This window comes from Triturus cristatus, chromosome 6, assembly GCF_964204655.1.
Source record: "Triturus cristatus chromosome 6, aTriCri1.1, whole genome shotgun sequence".
Lineage (NCBI taxonomy): Eukaryota > Metazoa > Chordata > Amphibia > Caudata > Salamandridae > Triturus > Triturus cristatus.
Window position 1 is genome coordinate 787,001,411 of NC_140589.1, and position 18,517 is coordinate 787,019,927.

The 18,517-nt window shown below is 43.9% G+C and overlaps 1 protein-coding gene across 7 annotated transcripts in view; it reads left to right on the forward strand.

Moving 5' to 3' along the window:
* CEP43 (centrosomal protein 43) overlaps window positions 1–10,853 on the forward strand; it is a 252,623-nt gene extending 241,770 nt beyond the window's left edge. For all 7 annotated transcript variants that reach the window (XM_085611361.1, XM_085611359.1, XM_085611360.1 and 4 more), the window contains one exon: window positions 10,370–10,853. In XM_085611361.1, coding sequence (XP_085467487.1) covers window positions 10,370–10,444 — 75 coding nt within the window. In that variant the 3' untranslated portion in view covers window positions 10,445–10,853. The remainder of the gene's footprint in view (window positions 1–10,369) is intronic.
* Window positions 10,854–18,517: the final 7,664 nt, after the last annotated feature.

An 18,517-nucleotide genomic window follows, 5' to 3' on the forward strand; every position in this document is an offset into this window, starting at 1 on the left:
CAGCATCTGACAACAAGGTAACTCTGAGTTGAATATAAAGACTTTCATTGAGCACCTGCAGAGGAAGGAAATGAAGTGAAAAAAGCCTGTCAGGTCAAGCGTTCACTGAGTGTAAAATAAAATACAATGTTATTTTAAGGATCTAGCAGCTTCCCTTCCCACTATACACTGTCCTGGCAGTTTGCCTCACAGCTTCAGTTCTTTTTTTGGCTCATGCTGAGAGTATCTCTGAACACTCTCTGCGTTTCTTTACTTCATTCTTTAACTTTTGACACAAAAAGGTAATTATTTTTGCTTCATTCAACACCTTTGAAACTTTACTAAATTTTTTCACCAATTTTCCATCAAAAATTGTCATTTTCTCCTCGGAATGCCTTCACTTATTGTGAAGTTCCCTGCATGTGGGCGAAAAAAAGGCTTCACCAGACCCACATTCTGTGTGTGTGTTGTCTGTTTGCCTCTCATTCTGTCAAAGAGTCTGAATTTTGCCAGAAAAAGTCCAAGAGAGCCTCAAAAGATTGAGGGCATCCGCTTGTGAAGCAAACTGGAAAAGCTGCGTAAGAAGAGAAGAAAAAAACAAAGGAAAAAGGACAGAGAAGGAGCTCCTTCTGAATCAAGAACCTCTCACACTAAATATTCCCATAGAGGAATATTTAGCGAGGGAAGACATAAAAACATCGCACTTACCATTCTGGGTACTCTCTGAACACCGGTCGGCGTCGATGCAGGCGTCGGCACCGACTTGTTAGCCGTTAAAAGGTACAACAACAGCACCACTGATGACAATACCTCCGGTACTGTTAGTTTTATCTTTGATGCCGCTCCCTAATATGACACCAGAGCTGTCAACAGCAAGATTATCAACGGCGGAATACTTGACACTGACTCATCACCGTTCGATGTCAAGAAGATCAGTTTCTTTGATGACCTGGAGATCACCGTCAAGATACTGAACATAGATATAGTCGCTAGTGTCTATTTTTTCCGTTTCTGACATCCTTCAACCAGGTAATGGTAGTGGGACTAGACAAGCTTTAATTATTCCACAGGATGATCCTGTTCAGGAACATGTTGCTCCTATTAATTTGCATCCAAGATCTATTTCTCATATAAGTACTATAGTTCACCCTTTGAAATCCGAGTCTAGGCCTCACCAACAGTATCTCCACGTACTGAAGGCCCTCCGCAACATTCTGTGAAAAGACATTGGACCCCCAGAAGGTGTAAAAGATGAAGAACCCCTTCTCAGTCTCCTTCACCAGGTAGAAGCTATTCCATTGACTCCTACTCCACCTACACTCCTATTTCTTCAGCAGTGTTAGACCTGGCATCTTTTGCTGAAGTTTCCCCTGACTTGTTGCCTTCTGACCTCCTGTTTTGACTGTGTGCTGAACTTCGTTTTTGCTGGCTGTAGGACTCTGTGCACTTTTTTACTGCTGACCAGTACTAAAGTGCTCTGTGCCTAAAAAGTAACGGCATTTGGTTTCTCCATGATTGACATATGTGATTTACTGAAAAGTCTCTACTATATTTTGCTGATGGGCCTGCAAATCAAATACTACTAGTGGGCCTGCAGCACTGATTGTGCCACCTACATGAGTAGCCCTTTAAAATATGTCTCAGGCCTGCTACTGCAGAGCCCATGTGTGCAGTTTTAAACTGCCATTTTGACCTCGCAAGTTCACCTACTTGCCAGGCCCAAATCATCCCTATTATTACATATAAGTCACCCATAAGGTAGGCCCTAGATAGTCCCAGGGGCAGGGTGCAGTGTATTTAAGAGGAAGGGCATGTACTTTGGAGTTTTACATGTCCTGGTAGTGAAAAACTATGACATTTGTTTTTCGCTACAGCAAGCCCTATCTCTCCCATTGGTTAGCATTGGAGCTGCCTTTTAACACTTTACAAGTTTAACTTCCAATTGGGAACAGATAGAAAGAATACATTTGGTGTCTCTTGGCTCACAATTTAAAAACACATCTTTTAGTGAAGTTGGTTTTTAAATTGCAGGTCTGAAAATGCCACTTTTATAAAGGATGGAGGACCTGGCTTAACAGTTCAGGCTGGACCATGAGGCACAGGGTCAAGACTGATTTGCATATGGCTGGGTCAAAACTGGGGTGGCATGGTGAGCAAAAGAATGATGGACTTAACCCAGATCTATTGACTGGGGCTGAATGTTTAATTTGCTCTGCATTCCGTCCATCTGTGTGTCTTTTGCTTTCTCGCCCTAAGTGCGCTGGGTATGCCCAGACGTGGATCCCGTGCTCTCTGTGTCACTGGATTCAACCTAGCCTAGCTGACATGGGGTAATGCCCCGAAACCGGTCCCAGGTTACTTGTTTCCGGTCAGGGGAGGACCTGGCTTGGCAATTCGGGCTGGACTGTGCCCATGAGGCACAGGGTCAAGATTGATTTGCATATGGCTGTGTCTAAACTGGGGTGGCATGGTGAGCACTAGAACGATGGATTTAACCCAGATCTATTAACTGGGGTGAATGTTTGATGTGCTCTGCATTCCGTCCATCATCTGTGTATCTTTTACTTTTATAAAGATAGCATTTTCTTACTTTAACCATTCTGTGCCTCTGCCTATCTCTGGAATACATGTATGGGTTGGGTGACAGCTGGGCTTTGTGCATTCCCTCTGGACAGTCACACACACAGGGAGCTCAGGTATGCCCTCTATATCCTAATGCAAAAAGAACAATTGATGGACAGAATGCAGAACAATGTCATACATTCACCCCAATACTGAGATCTGGGCCTAAATCCATCGTTTTCTTGCTCACCATGCCACTCCAGTGGCCATGTCTGAACTGGGGTGGCGGAGTGAGCTAAAGAATGATGATGGATTAAACCCAGATCAGTTGACTGGGGCTGAGTGCTTGCAATGTTAAACACTCCGTCCATCATCCCCTTTGGTTTTACTCTGTATATCCTGATGGCCCATCACCAGGCTGATGGGTCATCCAGAGCTTGAGTGAGAGGGAGGAGCTGACACTTGCACCTGAATAGGGCTGTACCTGTCCCCACACAAAGAGTTGCATACCCCCCCCCCCCCCCCCCCGCCCCCCGTAGTGTATCTGGAGCCAGGGCAAGGAAAGACAGGGTCTTGTGCACTACAAAGATCTTTCTTTGAAGTCTTCTTACTTCAAAGGCTGAAATGGGTATAAGTACTGGACCTCTGACACCATGTACTCAAAACTCTGCTGGAACTGAGGACATTCTACCAGAAAGAGAGCTGTTGTCCTGCAAGGAGGGACTTACACTTTGCTGCTTGCTTTGCTATGTTGGCCTGCTGCCTGCTACTGGTTGCCTGAGAGTAAGAGGAATGGACTTGACTCTCTACATCCTTCATCTCTAAAGGTTCTTTAAGGGCTTGTTGGGCTTACCTCCTGTTTTTGAAGTCTCCGGTATATCAAAGACTTCACCTGCGTCTTGCTACCAGCATCTGGGCTCCTCAGCTGTGACTCCTGCTCTGCCAACTGGTACCAAATCCACTCCTGGCCTCTTGGAAGTGAGTGTTTGGTGCTGCAACCCAAGAAACCAATGCATCGACACCGAAGTGTCGTTCGGTACCGGCGCATTTTCCTGTGATATCAACACATCTCCGCTGCCTGCACCAAAACCGTGGACACCGCTCGCTGACTGCATGACGCAATGGCCTCGACTTGTAACGCAGCCCCGACTTTGCCAACGCAGCGCTTCTGAATCACTTCTGCTGCGTGAGTCTCGGACACCGCATCATCGGTGTCTGTGACATACCATGCCGATTCTGACGCATTCCCAGCCTTGTGTTGCTTTGAACCAACGTATCGCCCAAAGCAGGTCAACATCGATACTTCGGAACCGGTACACAACGCACTTGACATCGATGCATCAATGACGTTGGCCGACTTCGGAACTGACACATCGCCTCCAACAGCGACGCACCTTCTCCGTTTTTCAGCGCATCCCCTCCATTTTTCAATGCTTCGTCCCCGCGCTTTAACGCATCTAAGGTACTGTCAACGGGTCTGCATAAATCCTGTATCCGGCCCGTGCTCCATCGCGGTCGGACTGAAGCTTTGGATTTGCCTTGGTCAAGCGCGACCAGTTGGAGCTATTGATTTCTTAGCACTGTATGTGATTTAATCTTGCAAAATTCATAACTTGACTTGTGTATGTTGGAGTTTTGTTGTTTTGGTCTTGTTTTACTCGGATACATTTTAACTATTTTTCTAAACTGGTGTGGAGTACTTTCGTTGTGTTTTCACTGTGTTGTGTGTGTGTGTGTTCAAATACCTTGCACATTTGCTTAACCTGACTGCTCTTTGCCAAGCTACCAGAGGGTGCTTTTAGTGCATACTACACTTACCTCGACTTTCATTGTGGTTCCTGCTTGGACAGGGTGCATATCTATGCCAACCAGAAACCCAATTTCTTACAGGCAGCATCGCCTCCAAGATAGTCTCCTGTAGATTACGTTTTGACTTAACAAAATGTCTTAGTCAAAGGGACCAATAAACTGAATATACAATTACAAACGACGCATGCCTCAGTTTCTGTCATAATGGAGACTCTGCAACTAAGAGCTTCACCAAGACAAACCTTACCTTTGGTAGCAGGATTTGCAGAGGTTGTGGAAGAAAAGTTCCTTACTCCATCCAGTATTAAGGCAACAACTCCTCTGCTTTATTAAAACATAATACAGGGTGTCAGAAAAAGACCCTATCTCCCTGAGGCAAGACCCCAAACCCGATTCAGTCATAGTTTCTGCAGTTAGAAAGAAATATCCTTCGACTCCATAGACTTCAGTCCCTCCTGAAAGAAAAGTAAAAGATTGGATTCAATGGGAAGAAAAATATGTAACTCTGCAAATGTTATGTTTAAAATCTCCAGTGCATGTGCCCTATTGGCGAGATATGACTGAACCTTATGGGAATCTTTGGCTGCGTTTGCATATGATCTGCCAAATGATAAAAGAAAGGATTTTATGGAAATCGTTCAAAAAGGTCAAACTGTCTTAAATTAATCCATTGGTGCAGCCATAGGTTAAGCAGGTTTGGCTATTAACCCATTCTGCAATGTTATATCTCTCCACAGATTGTCTAGGCTTAGACTGACTTCACTAAAACGTGATGCTCAATCAAATTATGAACCTCCCTTTCACTAGTCCAGTTCTTTTTGGGTCCCACACTGATGAAGAAATGAAAATAATGAAAAAAGATGCAGAAACTCCGATAGCAGTGTATTTAGAGGAGAGAAGAAATGTTACTGTCCCGATATTATCTTAGGGACTACAGATTTCAGTCTAGAGAGAGGGTTCTATCCCCTCAATGGTCTTTCAGTTCTCAGTTTTAAGGTCACTAACAGCTACAAGAACCAAGGCAGAGGACAACAACCAAAGTTGCACCGCCAATTCTCCTCCAAGACTGGACCAGCGTCAAAACAGTGAGAATCACACTCCCTCTGTTCTGTATCCTGCTCCGGTGGGCGGGAGTATCTCATCATTTAACAGAGTGTAAGTTGATAACCACAGACAAATGAGTCCTACAAATTATTTAAAATTGGTGAACTATCCAGTTCAAACCTCCTCCACCTGCAATACATCCAAAACCAGCACCAATATACCACTTTTCACTATTAAAAAAGGAGGTACATTCTTTACTCCATAAACGAACAATAGAACCGGTTCCTTTCTCTCAAAGAGGAAAAGGTATCTCTTCAAGATATTTTTTGGTACCCAAGAGAAGCAAATAAATAAAATTCAGGACTATAATCGACCTAAGACAGGCAAACAAAAATGTCAAAAGACAAAATTTAAGGTTGTTAGACCTGCATCAGATCTATCCACAATTGATGACAGGAGACTGGATGTGTGCTATGTATCTCGAAGACTCATATTTCCACAACCCTTTGCGAAGAACACAGAATGTTTTTTAAGATTCGTAGTAGTAGGGAAATCCCATTACCAGTACACCGTTCTCGTATTCGGTCTTAAGTCCGCACCCAGGACATTCTCGAAACGCATGGCAGCGGTTGCAGCTCACCTCTGGAGAAACACGTTCTACATTTACCCTTAACTAGTCGATTGGCTGATAAAGGCACACTTGTCTAGCTCAATTTGGTCACCATACTGAAATCCAACTCTTGACAAAACTGGGTTTGCATATCAATCATGAGAAGTCAATCTCTTCACCTCATCAACTTCTAGACTACCTAAGCGCTACACCAGACACTACAAAAGGAGAAGTTTATCCTTCGGAGGAGAGTGTCTACCATTTTTTGGGAAATTTCACCTATTGCTTTAAATGCTATGTCGAACAGCTCGACAAATCTCATCCTGCTATGGTCCATGGTGTCTTGCATTTGCCTAGTGCCAAATGCACAACGTAAGATGAGATCCCTACAGCCGTACCTCAAGGACCAGTGGTCTTGCAGGAAGGACAATTAGGACAACAAAACTCTTCTTCACAACACAGGCCAAACAATCTCTGATGTGGTGGTGCAGGAGAGGCAATTTACTGAAAGGAATCCCTTTTTTCCAGGTACTTCCAAAACAAATAATAGTCATAGATGCTTCCCTGATAGAGTATGGAGCACATTTACAAGATCTCACAATACAAGGCTAATGGTCACAAAAAGAGCAACTGTACTTCATAAATGTTCTAGAAATGTAGGCGGTCCAGCTTGCCTTGAAGCCATTTGTACCAGCTCTAGTGACCAACAGGATTATTAATCAGCCAAAGAATACCACGAAAATGCACTAAACAATCAAGGGGGTACCAAATCAAGGATACTGTCTATACAAGCTGAAACAATCTGGCATTGGTTACTGGCAAGAAACCCATTGAGCCAAGAAATTCACTTGCCAGGCATCCACAGTTGCCAAGTAGACCACTAAGCAGATATTTTATAGACAACCCCGAATGGGAAATAGACGATACAGTTTTACTAAGCATTTTCCAAGACTGGGGTTTTCCCGACATAGACTTATTTGCCACAGGAGAAAACGCAAAATGCCCAAACTTTGCATCGAGCACGGGGAAATCAAACTCGTTGGGCAATGCCCTTTTGATCAGTTGGTCAAATTGTTTTCTGTAGGCCTTTCCTCTGATTGCTCTAATACTAACAGTACTACTCTGCTCAAAGCGTCTGATGCCTTAATGATTCTAATAGCACCAGAATGGCCCAGACTGTGGAGGTATCCAGAGCTACTTCATCTCTCCGTCAGGCCCCACAGGAGATTGCCATGCAAACACAACTTTCTGTCAAGGACGCACGGGAAGACTTTGCATCCCAACGTAAAATCCTTGAATTTGGGGGCATGACTCATGAAATCATTCAATATCGCCACTAAAATCTTCCTTTATACGGTATGACTATTCTTAAGGTTGTGAAATGATCAAGCACATGAACATCTATGCCTTTAAATGGAAAAGATGTGTCATGTGGTGCCTCCATAACAACAATGATCCAATCAAATGCCAAGAAGATGTTATCTTGCCATGTTTACTTAATTTGGCTTGTTCAAAATTGTAGTTCAGTTCTATAAAAGTACATTTAGCTGTCATAACAGCATACAGGAAAGGACCAAATAAAATATCCTTCTTTAATATACCAGTGGCTAAAGACTTCCTAGAGGGACTAAAAAATACTTATACTCCTATCCGACAGCTTGCTCCTCCTAAGGAATTCCACTTTGTTTTCTGTATGTCAATGGCTCCTCCTTTTGAGCCCATACAGAAGGCCTCAATACAGCATCTCACTTGGAAGTTAGCTTTTTTTTAGTGGTTATTACTTCAGCAAGAAGATTTAGTGAGCTATAGGCTCTATCTTCTGTGGAACCATTTACTATTTTTCACAGGAATAGAGTAGTATTAAGAACAAATCCTTCTTTGTACCTAAAGTTGTGCCAGATTTTCACATTAATCAAACAATTTCACTCCCAATATTTTCCAATGACCCTTCTTCACCAGCAAAGAGAACTCTTCACTCTTAGGATGTTCGGAGAGTTCTTAAGTTCTATTTGAATAGATCAAAAGAAATCCGCAAAATAAATCAGTTGTTCATAAACAATGGCCCTGTAAGAACTGGTATGGCTTCATCGAAGCAAACTATAGCTAGATGGAAAGATTCCTGCCTTACCTCTTGCTATCAATCAGCTAACAAACCCCTGCCAGGAAGCGTAGAGCCCGTTCTACACGTAGTGGGGCTAAATCTGTCACCTGGATTAAAAATGTCCCAATTACAGAAATTTGAAAAGCAGCCATATGGAAATAGATTCACACTTTTGCTAAACATTACTGTTTAGATGAAGAATTAATATCATAGGCCCGGCAACTCTAAAAAACAAAAAAAAAATCTATTTAAAATATTTCTTAGTTGCTTCACGCCTGTTTAGTCTGCAGCCTCAAATAGTTTCTCTAACTTATAGCTTTGTATTAACATGCACGAGTTAGGGATATGCTTGCTATTTTATTCTTTGTTTATGACTATTAGTGAGGATCCTAAGATGCAGAAGGAACAGTAACTTGTATTCCTTGTTCTGCATCGTATGTATCCTCAATGAAGTCATAAACGGCGCACATAGGTGTATCTGCCAGAGCTGCAGACTTTGGAGCTAGAGATCCTGGTTTGAGTCTCTGTATCAGTTCACCATCCTGTGATTCTGGGCAAATCACTTAATCTTCCATTGCCTATGGACAGCACCTGGCTATCCTCACGGGTGGTTAGCCACGCTATACAAATCAGAGTATTATAAACAACACTCTCTCCTACTCAGTTGCCAATACATTTGCAAATATGTTTTCCTTTGATTACCTCTTTACCACCATTCAAAAAGAACTGAGGCTGTGAGGCCAATTGCTAATATAGTGCATGCTGGGAAGGGAAGCTGCTGACTCCTTAAAGAAGCAGTGTATTTTTTCTTACACCGTGTGAACTCTTGGGTTGACAGGCTCCTGTTTTTAACTTCCATTTTCTTCCTCTACAGGTACTCATTGGAAGTCTTTATATTCAACTCTGGGTTGTCTTGATGTCAGATGCTGTAATGTGGTCTCATTACATTGATTAGATACCTTTCATAGCACAACAATTTCAGTAAAAAGCAGGCCTGTCATTCCATACTGGAGGTTACTTTACTCCATGGAAATTGAGGTGTTACCTCCAACTAACAATGAGTTTTTGGGCTATCTAATCAAAAAGTGTTCCAGGATCCCTGCAGATGCATGGGAATATTCTGTGTTTATGGCTTCAGTGAGGATATCTACGATGCAGAACTAGGAATACAATTAAGTAACTTTTCCTTCACGTCTTTAGCCTGGGACTTATTATCTCAGTAAAAATTATCTGAAGTAACTGTCTCCTCTTTGGGCATGATCTGACACTGGAGGAAGAGTGAGGCTCTTAAAGGCACAGTGCCAGTATTCTGCTTTGCTTGTCCGGCCTCCCTGTTAGCATTGCCCTGCATTCTGCATTCAATTTTTCTTTTTCAAAGGGTGTGTTAGTTATATTTCAAGTAATGCTAGGTAAAGTGACGGTTTCCTTAAAATTGGAGATATTAAAAGGCAAAATTAAATGAAATGTGGCCATTTTTAAACCTCTTTAGGCTGCAAAGTCAATTGTTTATGTATATATTAGTTTTTGTTCTCTACAAAAAAGCATATGTATATCAAAATATGTATATGTTTTGCAAAGTGCTGCACAATCTTGCTTGTTGGCGTGACAATTCAGTGCTTATGACTGATGAAGATTCTCCTGGAAGAGCACTAGGGTTACAGGCAAGAAACTTTTCCATCCAAATGATTTTTCGGTCAAGGCACTTCCTCTCGTTTTTCCTGGAGGCTCATTCGTTTACACATCTTCCCATCGTCCACATCTTCCCCCATGTAGTAATTAAGAAGCAAGACGTGAAGAGTCAGCTACGCAAAGGTTTAGTGAGGGTCGACCCTTTCCATACAGAATAATGCAGAATAATTTGTAGACCATCAGCCAGTTTCCTTGGAGGGCTTTAAAGGAAACCGTATCATCTTTTTTTCTTGAGTAAATATGTCTTTCACAGGCGTTAACAGTGTACACAATGTAGGAAGTAGTCTGACAAATGGAAGCAATTATTTATAAACTGCCTCCGCAGGGAGAAATCTGGAGCTTTCTTCTCAAAAAAGGCTATTGACTCAAATGTCCTATCTAGGAATATGTAATCTTACCCCTTTTCTTTTATCAAAAGTACCTTTTGTTACTTTTTTCTTCTGTGGTGGCAGCAATTCCCTTTATTGTAACTTAAGTATTCCTTGAGGTTGTAACTTACGTCAAACGCACACATTTAATATACGTATGTAATGCTTGCTTCAAACACTAATGTCTGGATCCTTTTTAATTTGCAGCTTGATGACATCACACAGGATCACTCCATCTCTCATGTTAGCGTCCGAGCAGATTATCTGGAGGATGTGGCGTAGATAACCACTGGAGGGACTTGAAGTTTGACTATTCTATGGACTTTTGTGAGAAGTTCTGCTTATACGATCAGTCTGCTAGAATGTGAACTCATGTGTGCCTTTAGTCACCAACAACCCTATCTAGGAGTAGAATTCTGTTTGCAGCAACTACTGAATGAACTTCAACAATAGTACTTACCTTTACTTTGATGAAAAGCGGTACAAGAATCTGCCACGTAGTTCAGCGCTTGCAGGAAACATGGCTGTTCCCCTGTCACAAGGGGTTTTCACATTGATCCGACAGGTGGTTGTGTTCCTTCGTTATCTCCATATTACTTAGTCACCTTCCTGGATATATGGATTGAGACTCTGTTATTGGGTGCATGCCCGGCTGCAGATATTTTTTTAAAATAAATTATATTGTAAACGCCAAGAGTTTCTTTCAAAACGATATAATGCGCATAACGGCAACATAGTTCTATGAACATGAAGCACTTGGGTAAGTACAATGCACATTTTTTGAGTTTTACAAATTATTTGTACTTCTTTAGGGAGACAGCTCAGTAGTGTAGCCTGTTCATTTAGAAATACACCTGTCCATGTAAAAAAAATAATGAAAGTACCATTGTGCATTTTGTCGGCAGATACATTTTCAGTTGTGTTTCGGTCTTGCCTATCAGATAGTGTAAGCTGGGTGGTTGAAAAGGACTTTTGTTGCTTACCAATTAACTTGCAGTGGGCTTACAATGGGAAACATCCACTACAACACAGCTGTTTCCACACATACCCTTAACCACGCATGCATTACAACACATGCGTGGTTACCATGCATAGCCTTTACCACGCATAACTTTACAACAAATTTAGTTGCAAAGGTATGTATTGTAAAGGTATGTGTGTGACAGGTAAACACCGTTACCACGCATAGTCTTTATCATGCATGCCTTTACAACGAGATACGTAGTGAAGGCATGTGTGTTAAAGGTGAAAATCAGTTCTATTCAGGTGGAAAACACAGAAGTCCTACTAGAAAGCTCTTGTTTGGATGACGCGATGTCAAGTGCATTTATAGTTGAAGATGAGCACCTGTGACTTTAACCAATGAATGGTGGTCCTGGATTACACCATTATTATAAAAGGGGGAGCTTTTCATATGCGCACTGAAAAGCCCTCCATCTTGGGAGCTCTGTTTCTGCAACCATGCATGATAAATGCGACCGTAATATCTCCTGCACAGACACAAATCATTTATTGGTAAAAGATGTGGAGGCTATCGGCGTCATTAGAGGAAAGGCAAAGACCTTCCGCTTTCTCTTTATGACATGCACCATGCCTCAGAAGAGCTTGGAGAGGAGACATCGTGGAGAGGTAAGGGGGATTTTAGTTTTTAAATAAAATGAATTGAAGATCTGGGTGGGGGTTGGGTCGCGCAGGGGTCCGTTTTTAGGTTTCAGGGCAGGAGAGGGGTATTTGTTAAAAGGATTTGGGGGTGGGGGAATCACTTAGGGCTCCATTTTTAGATTTCTTTGAAGGATTGTGGGACCTTGGGGGTGGGGGGAGGGGTTTGCGCAGAGGTACAAGGGAGGGGTATTTTATTATTAAAAGGATCTGGAGGGCGCAAGGGAGTAGTTATAGGACTTGGGGCAGGGGTCTGAGATAACCTTTACCATGAATATGCCCTTACCATGCATGGTTTTACAAGATTTGTTGTAAAGGTATGCGTGGTAAAGGCATATTCGTCGTAAAGGTTATGTGTGGTAATGGCATTCATGTTGTAACATGTGTGGTAAAGGCATGTTTTGCAACGGAATGCATTGTAATGTCATACAACCGCTTACAACTCGCCTATTGCTTATTCCAATCCAATCCAATCCAAACAAGCTTTATTCGACAAATTAAGTCATAAAAGCACATACAAAATACAGGTAAAAACAGTTTCATAAAACATATGCTACAGCGTAATATAAAGTCTGAATGAGCGGACAAACACACACCTTGGGAAGAAAAAAAATATACATTTAAAACACGTTAAAATCTCATATAGAAAAAGATTAATTTAAGATTTCAGATTTTACAAATTACAGAGCATATTTAATTAGGACCTGCATTTAAATTAATCTGGTATCTACTATAATATAGTAGCTCGATTGTGTACTGTTAATCACTACCTCATTTAACCTGGGCTAGACATAGGAAGTTTGATCTTATTGCCCACGACCACCCCAAGTATTTTGCCATCACTATGACAATCGTTGTTGATGTGTCAGTTCGAAGGATTCTTTCTGCTTCACTAGACCTTCTCGTCCCTAGGAGCTTACAAATTGGTGTCAGCCAGACACGACGTGGGACATCGTATCCAACACAGGCAAACAATCGGTGAGCCAGTGATTCTTCACTAGACTGACATACCGGGCACGAGTCGTCTCTAGGTTTACCTTAATGCTCTTAATGGCAGTGTAACCACCCTAAATTGGAAATATAGTTTCCGATCAAGCGGTTTTGTGATTAGATCCCAATATATTTCCAACCTGGGGATTAGTTTGCTTTCCAGGAAACGGCCAGTTAAAGAGGACAACTCACTGGTTCTAAGTATATTATGCTGAACCCTATCCCAATATTTATCTTTCAGAATCTTTTTTTGTGGAAAAATTGGAGTTTATTGGGTCCTTCCACAATGAGATCATGCCAATACTTGATAGAGTGTCTCTAACCGCCCATAGCCATTTTATTCGGTGAGAAGTGTCTGCCCTTATTATATCTTGAAACCCAACCGCATATACTGCAAGTTCTGGAGTAGTCCTGAGTCTCTGCTAGAACAGAAGGGGACGCAGTTTGGCCATATCTGCGATAGGTTTCCTCCTAAGGTCATACAATAATGGACACATTGGAGTGCTCTGTGGTAACATGCTAATTTTCCTCAGAAACCTATTTTCTGATAATGTAAGCATGGATAGGTTCTCACACCCCCAGAGCTCTGATCTGTAAAGGGCTGAACGAACAAGTTACTTACCTTTGGTAACGCTTTTTCTGGTGGATACAATATCTGCCTGTGGATTCCTCACCTTTAGAATATCCCCTGCGCCAGCATTCCACTGGAAAATTCTTTCCTAGCACTCCCACGTTGACGAGGACATCACAATAGCACGGCTCCGCACGTGGCACCGTATGACTTCATCGGAGCCACATAAAGACCTCGTCGGCGTGCAGACGTCGGTTGCACCCATTTTTTCCGTGCCACCGAGGCAAACGGGCGGACCGACACATTTTCAAATGCACACAGCATATCAAATATATACATATATATAAATTTACAAATGCATAATCAAGAAATACATAGAGAAATAGCCACAGAAAAAGCATTTCTCAAAATTAAAATATAAACATGATTAAGACATATTAAAATAAAACATTTTTTGGTAGAAACAGGTGGACAACGGGGAGGCAGGTAGGAGCGTGAGGAATCCACAGGCAGATATTGTATCCACCAGAAAAAGCGTTACCAAAGGTAAGTAACTTGTTCATCTGATGGATACTTCTGCCTGTGGATTCCTCACCTTTAGAATAGATTCCCAAAGCCGAACCTCTCCCGGAGGAGGGTGTCCACCTGACTAGACCAAAAAATCCTGCAAAACCGAGCGAGCAAAATGGCCATCCCTCCTAACCTCAGAGTCCAAACAGTAATGCTTTGCAAAGGTGTGGAGGGAGGCCCAAGTTGCTGCCTTACAGATATCAAGAACAGGAACACCTCTAGCCAAAGCAGAACAAGTAGACTTAGCTCTGGTGGAATGAGCTCTGATACCTTCAGGCGGTTCCTTCTTGGCCAGAGCGTAGCAAATCTTGATGAACAAGATAATCCACCTGGAAAGCGTCCTCTTGTGCACTGCCTTACCTTTCATTTTCCCAACGTAGCCCACGAAGAGCTGATCGTCCAGCCTCAGGTCTCTAGTCCGATCCAAATAAAAGCTGACAGCCCTCTTAGGGTCCAACCGATGCAGTCTCTCTTCCTCCTTGGAAGGGTGAAGGGGAGGATAAAAGGTAGGTAAAGTGATGGATTGTCCCATATGAAAAGGGGTAACCACCTTGGGAAGGACGCAGCCCTGGTCCTTAGAACCAACTTAACCTCCTTTCCTGACCACGGTTTCGAACTAAGAGCTTGAAGCTCACTTACCCTCCTAGCCGAGGTAATGGCAATCAAGAAAACCGTTTTAAAATAAAGAAGCCTCAACGGGCAAGAGTGGAGAGGCTCAAACGGAGAACCCACTTAAAAAGTGAGGACGATAGTCAAATCCCACTGAGGCATAATGAAAGGTGTGGGAGGAAACTTATTTGTAAGGCCCTTAATGAACCTCATGACAATGGGGGACTTAAATAAAGATGGCTGGTCCGGCAAACATAAAAAGGCAGACAAAGCCGATAAATAGCCCTCAACAGTGGCTACAGCACAACCTTGCTGTGCTAAAGATAGAGAAAACTCCAAAATATTAGACAAACGAGCCTTCAAAGGGTCAATGTCTCTCTCTCCGCACCACTTAACAAATCTGGACCATCTAGAAGAGTAAACAGACTTAGTGAAGAGTCGCCTGCATGATTAAAATAACGTCCACTATCTCTGGCGGGAGAGAGAAGGAACTCCGGTTGCCCCGTTCAATCTCCAGGCATGAAGGTGCAAACTCTGGAGTTGGGGGTGTAGAACCTGCCCCTGCGACTGCGAGAGTAGGTCTGCCCTGAGAGGGAGAAGGAGCGGAGGGTGCGATGAGAGGTGAAGTAGGTCTGTGTACCACACCCCTCTTGGCCAATCGGGGCGATCAATATAACTTGGGCCTGGTCTTGGCGAATCTTCCTCAGAACCCGAGGAATCAAGAGTATGGGAAGAAACGTGTAAAGAAGTTGTGAGCTCCAATTCATCTGAAACGCATCCCCCAAAGCTCCCTGCATCGGAAACTGGAGACTGCAGGATAACGGGCAGTGCGCGTTCTCGAGAGTGGCAAACAGGTTCAACCGAGGAGATCCCCACATCTGAAAGATGCGATGGACCACCTCCGGATGAAGCCGACACTCGTGATCGGCCGAGTAACGCCGACTGAGACTGTCCGCACGAACATTCAGCACACCGGCCAGATGATTTGCAAATACACAAATCCGTTGGCACTGAGCCCAGGACCAGAGCCGCAGAGCCTCTCGACAGAGGCGATACGACCCTACACCTCCCTGTTTGTTGATGTACCACATCGCTGTAGTGTTGTCCGTCAAGGGAGAAAAGCCTTCAGTGCCAAACGTGTCGCCGGCAATTCCAGAAGGTTGATGTAAAGCAACCTTTCCTTTGGAGACCAAAGGCCTTTGACCTCCAGATCCCCCAGATGAGCACCCCACCCTAGAGTAGAGGCATCCGTGATCACTGTGGCCACCGGCGGAGGAGGCTGAAAGAGCTTTCCTTGAGACAGGTTGCCCTGCACACTCCACCAAGACAGCTCAGCTGCAGCTTCTCTGGAGATTCTGATATTCTCCCCGAGATCTCCGTTGTGCTGATACCACTGCCTGCGGAGGCACCACTGGAGTGCCCTCATATGCCAGCGTGCATGGTTGACCAACAGAATGCAGGAAGCGAACAGACCGAGCAGACGAAAAACCTTGACGACTGGAACAACCGCTCCATCGTGAAATAAAGGAATCATTTCCTTTATGTCGAGAATCCTCTGCGGAGGCGGGAATGCCCGACACACAGAAGTGTCAAGTATTGCCCCTATGAACAGGCTGCGCTGAGAAGGCACCAGGTGATATTTGGGTACATTTATCGAAAAACCCAACTTGAACAACAGTTGCGTTGTCACTTTTAAGTGGCGTGAAACCAACTCTGGAGACTCAGCTTTCAACAGCCAGTCGTCCAGGTAGGGGAAAACAGGAACCCCTGACCTTCTGAGATGAGCCGCTACCACCGCCATCACCTTTGTAAAGACTCGAGGCGCGGAAGTGAGACCGAACGGAAGAACCGCAAACTGGTAATGTTGCAATCCCACCGTAAACCGGAGATACTTCCGATATGACTTCAGGATGGGAAGATGAAAATACGCATCCTGCAGATCGATGGACACCATCCAGTCTTCCTGTTGCAGCGCAAGGAGAACCTGAGCCAAGGTCAACATTTTGAACTTTTCCTGCCTGAGGTAAAGGTTCAAAATCCTGAGGTCCAACATTGGTCTCAAACGACCATCCTTTTTGGGGATCAGGAAATATCGGGAGTAACAACCCTGACCCCTTTCCTGCTCCGGAACCACCTCTATCGCACCTTTTTGGAGTAATGTAAGAACCTCCTGCTGCAAAAGCAGCAAGTGGTCTTCTGAACAACCACCCTGGCGAGGAGGGTAAGGAGGAGGAAACTCCAAAAAGGGGAGGGCGTACGCATTCTCTACAAGATTCAAGACCCAACGATCCGAATTGATCAGTCTTCAATCTTGTAGAGAGTGGGACACCCGACCTCCAACTGGACCAACATGTTCTAAGATGGGGAATATAGAACTGCTTTCCTGATGTACCAACGGTGGCAGGAGGGGAGGTAGAGGAAGAGGAGGAGGTCTGTTGACGATTTGCACCCCTGAGGCCTCTCTTATTCTTCCCTCTGTATGATTTGTACAAGGGATTTTGCTGTTGATGGCTCTGCTGAAATTGTTGGCGGCCACGAAAAGAAGCAGATCTGCCAAAGCCCCGATATCTCTTGTACCCATAACCTCTAGACTGCACCTGGAGGCCTAATAATCTTGCGGTAGCTCTACTGTCTTTGAAACGTTCTAAGGCTGAGTCCGCCTTAGAACCAAAGAGCCTTGACCCATCAAAGGGCAAATCCAACAAGGTCGCCTGCACATCAGCCGAAAAACCTGAAGACTTGAGCCAAGCCTGTCTCCTTGTAGCCACAGAAGACCCCATAACACGAGCCACAGAGTCAGGAGTGTCCATGCCTGACTGAATCACTTGTCGTGCTGCGGCCTGCAAATCTGAAAGGACTTCCAAGAAGTTGGCACGATCCTCCTCAGGCAACTTGGGAGCCAATTGAACAACAGAGTCCATCAATGTATGTATATATCGTATATCGTGTATAGGTCGCCCAGCTGGAGTCGGCGACCTCGATCTCGACCTCAAGACCCTGGCTTTCGAAGATTGATGTCGAGAGGTATGTCTCCTCTTGGATTTTTTATGCTTCTTTGACCTCGAAGTGTGAGAAGACGAAAACTTCGCCCTCTTCCTACCTCTCTTTTTCTTCTTGACTTTCGCTATAAACAATTTGGCTTCACATTCTTTGATAGCCTTAGGATTCATTTTTCTGCAGCTCCTGCATTCCTCGACGTTGTGGTCCGAGGATAAACACCACAGGCAGTCATCATGCGGATCCGTGATAGACATGTGTCCGCCACACTCTCTGCAGGGTTTGAATCCGGTCTTCCTAGAAGTAGCCATTCTGACAAACTACGAGATACAAAGTTTTTCACGATGAAAATGGAGAGCCCTGAAAAAGCCGTTGAGCGTCGACGGCGCGGAAAAAAGGGAACTGACGTCAGCACGCCTACGAGATCTTTATGTGGCTCCAATGACGTCATAAGGTGCCGCATGCGGAGCCGTGCTATTGTGACGTCCTCGCCGACGTGGGAGCGCTAGAAAATAATTTTCCCGCGGAATGCTGGCGCAGGGGATATTCTAAAGGTGAGGAATCCACAGGCAGAAGTAACCATCAGAACGATAACTTTCATGTTGTAAATCTCAAGTGCCGGGCTGATTGGCTTTGTGTATGAGGTATTATGTTCCGTGTGCAACACCCCCGACAATTGCCTGTGTTTTAGGGATACCAAGTCAATCTGATGATTCCATTTCAGGTCATCCTGGATATTAACCCCTAGGTACATAAACTCTTTAACTTGTTCTAGCAACCGATCATTCATTTCAATACCCCCTTTATAGACCCTATGCTGGTTAAAGGCCATTAGTTTATTTTTCGACACATTGACCTCCAAGCCTCGCTACAAGCAGAACTCCTCAAAGATTGTTAGAGCTCTCTGGAGACCACCTGGGGTCTTGGAGATAATCAATGTGTCGTCTGTGAACATTAGT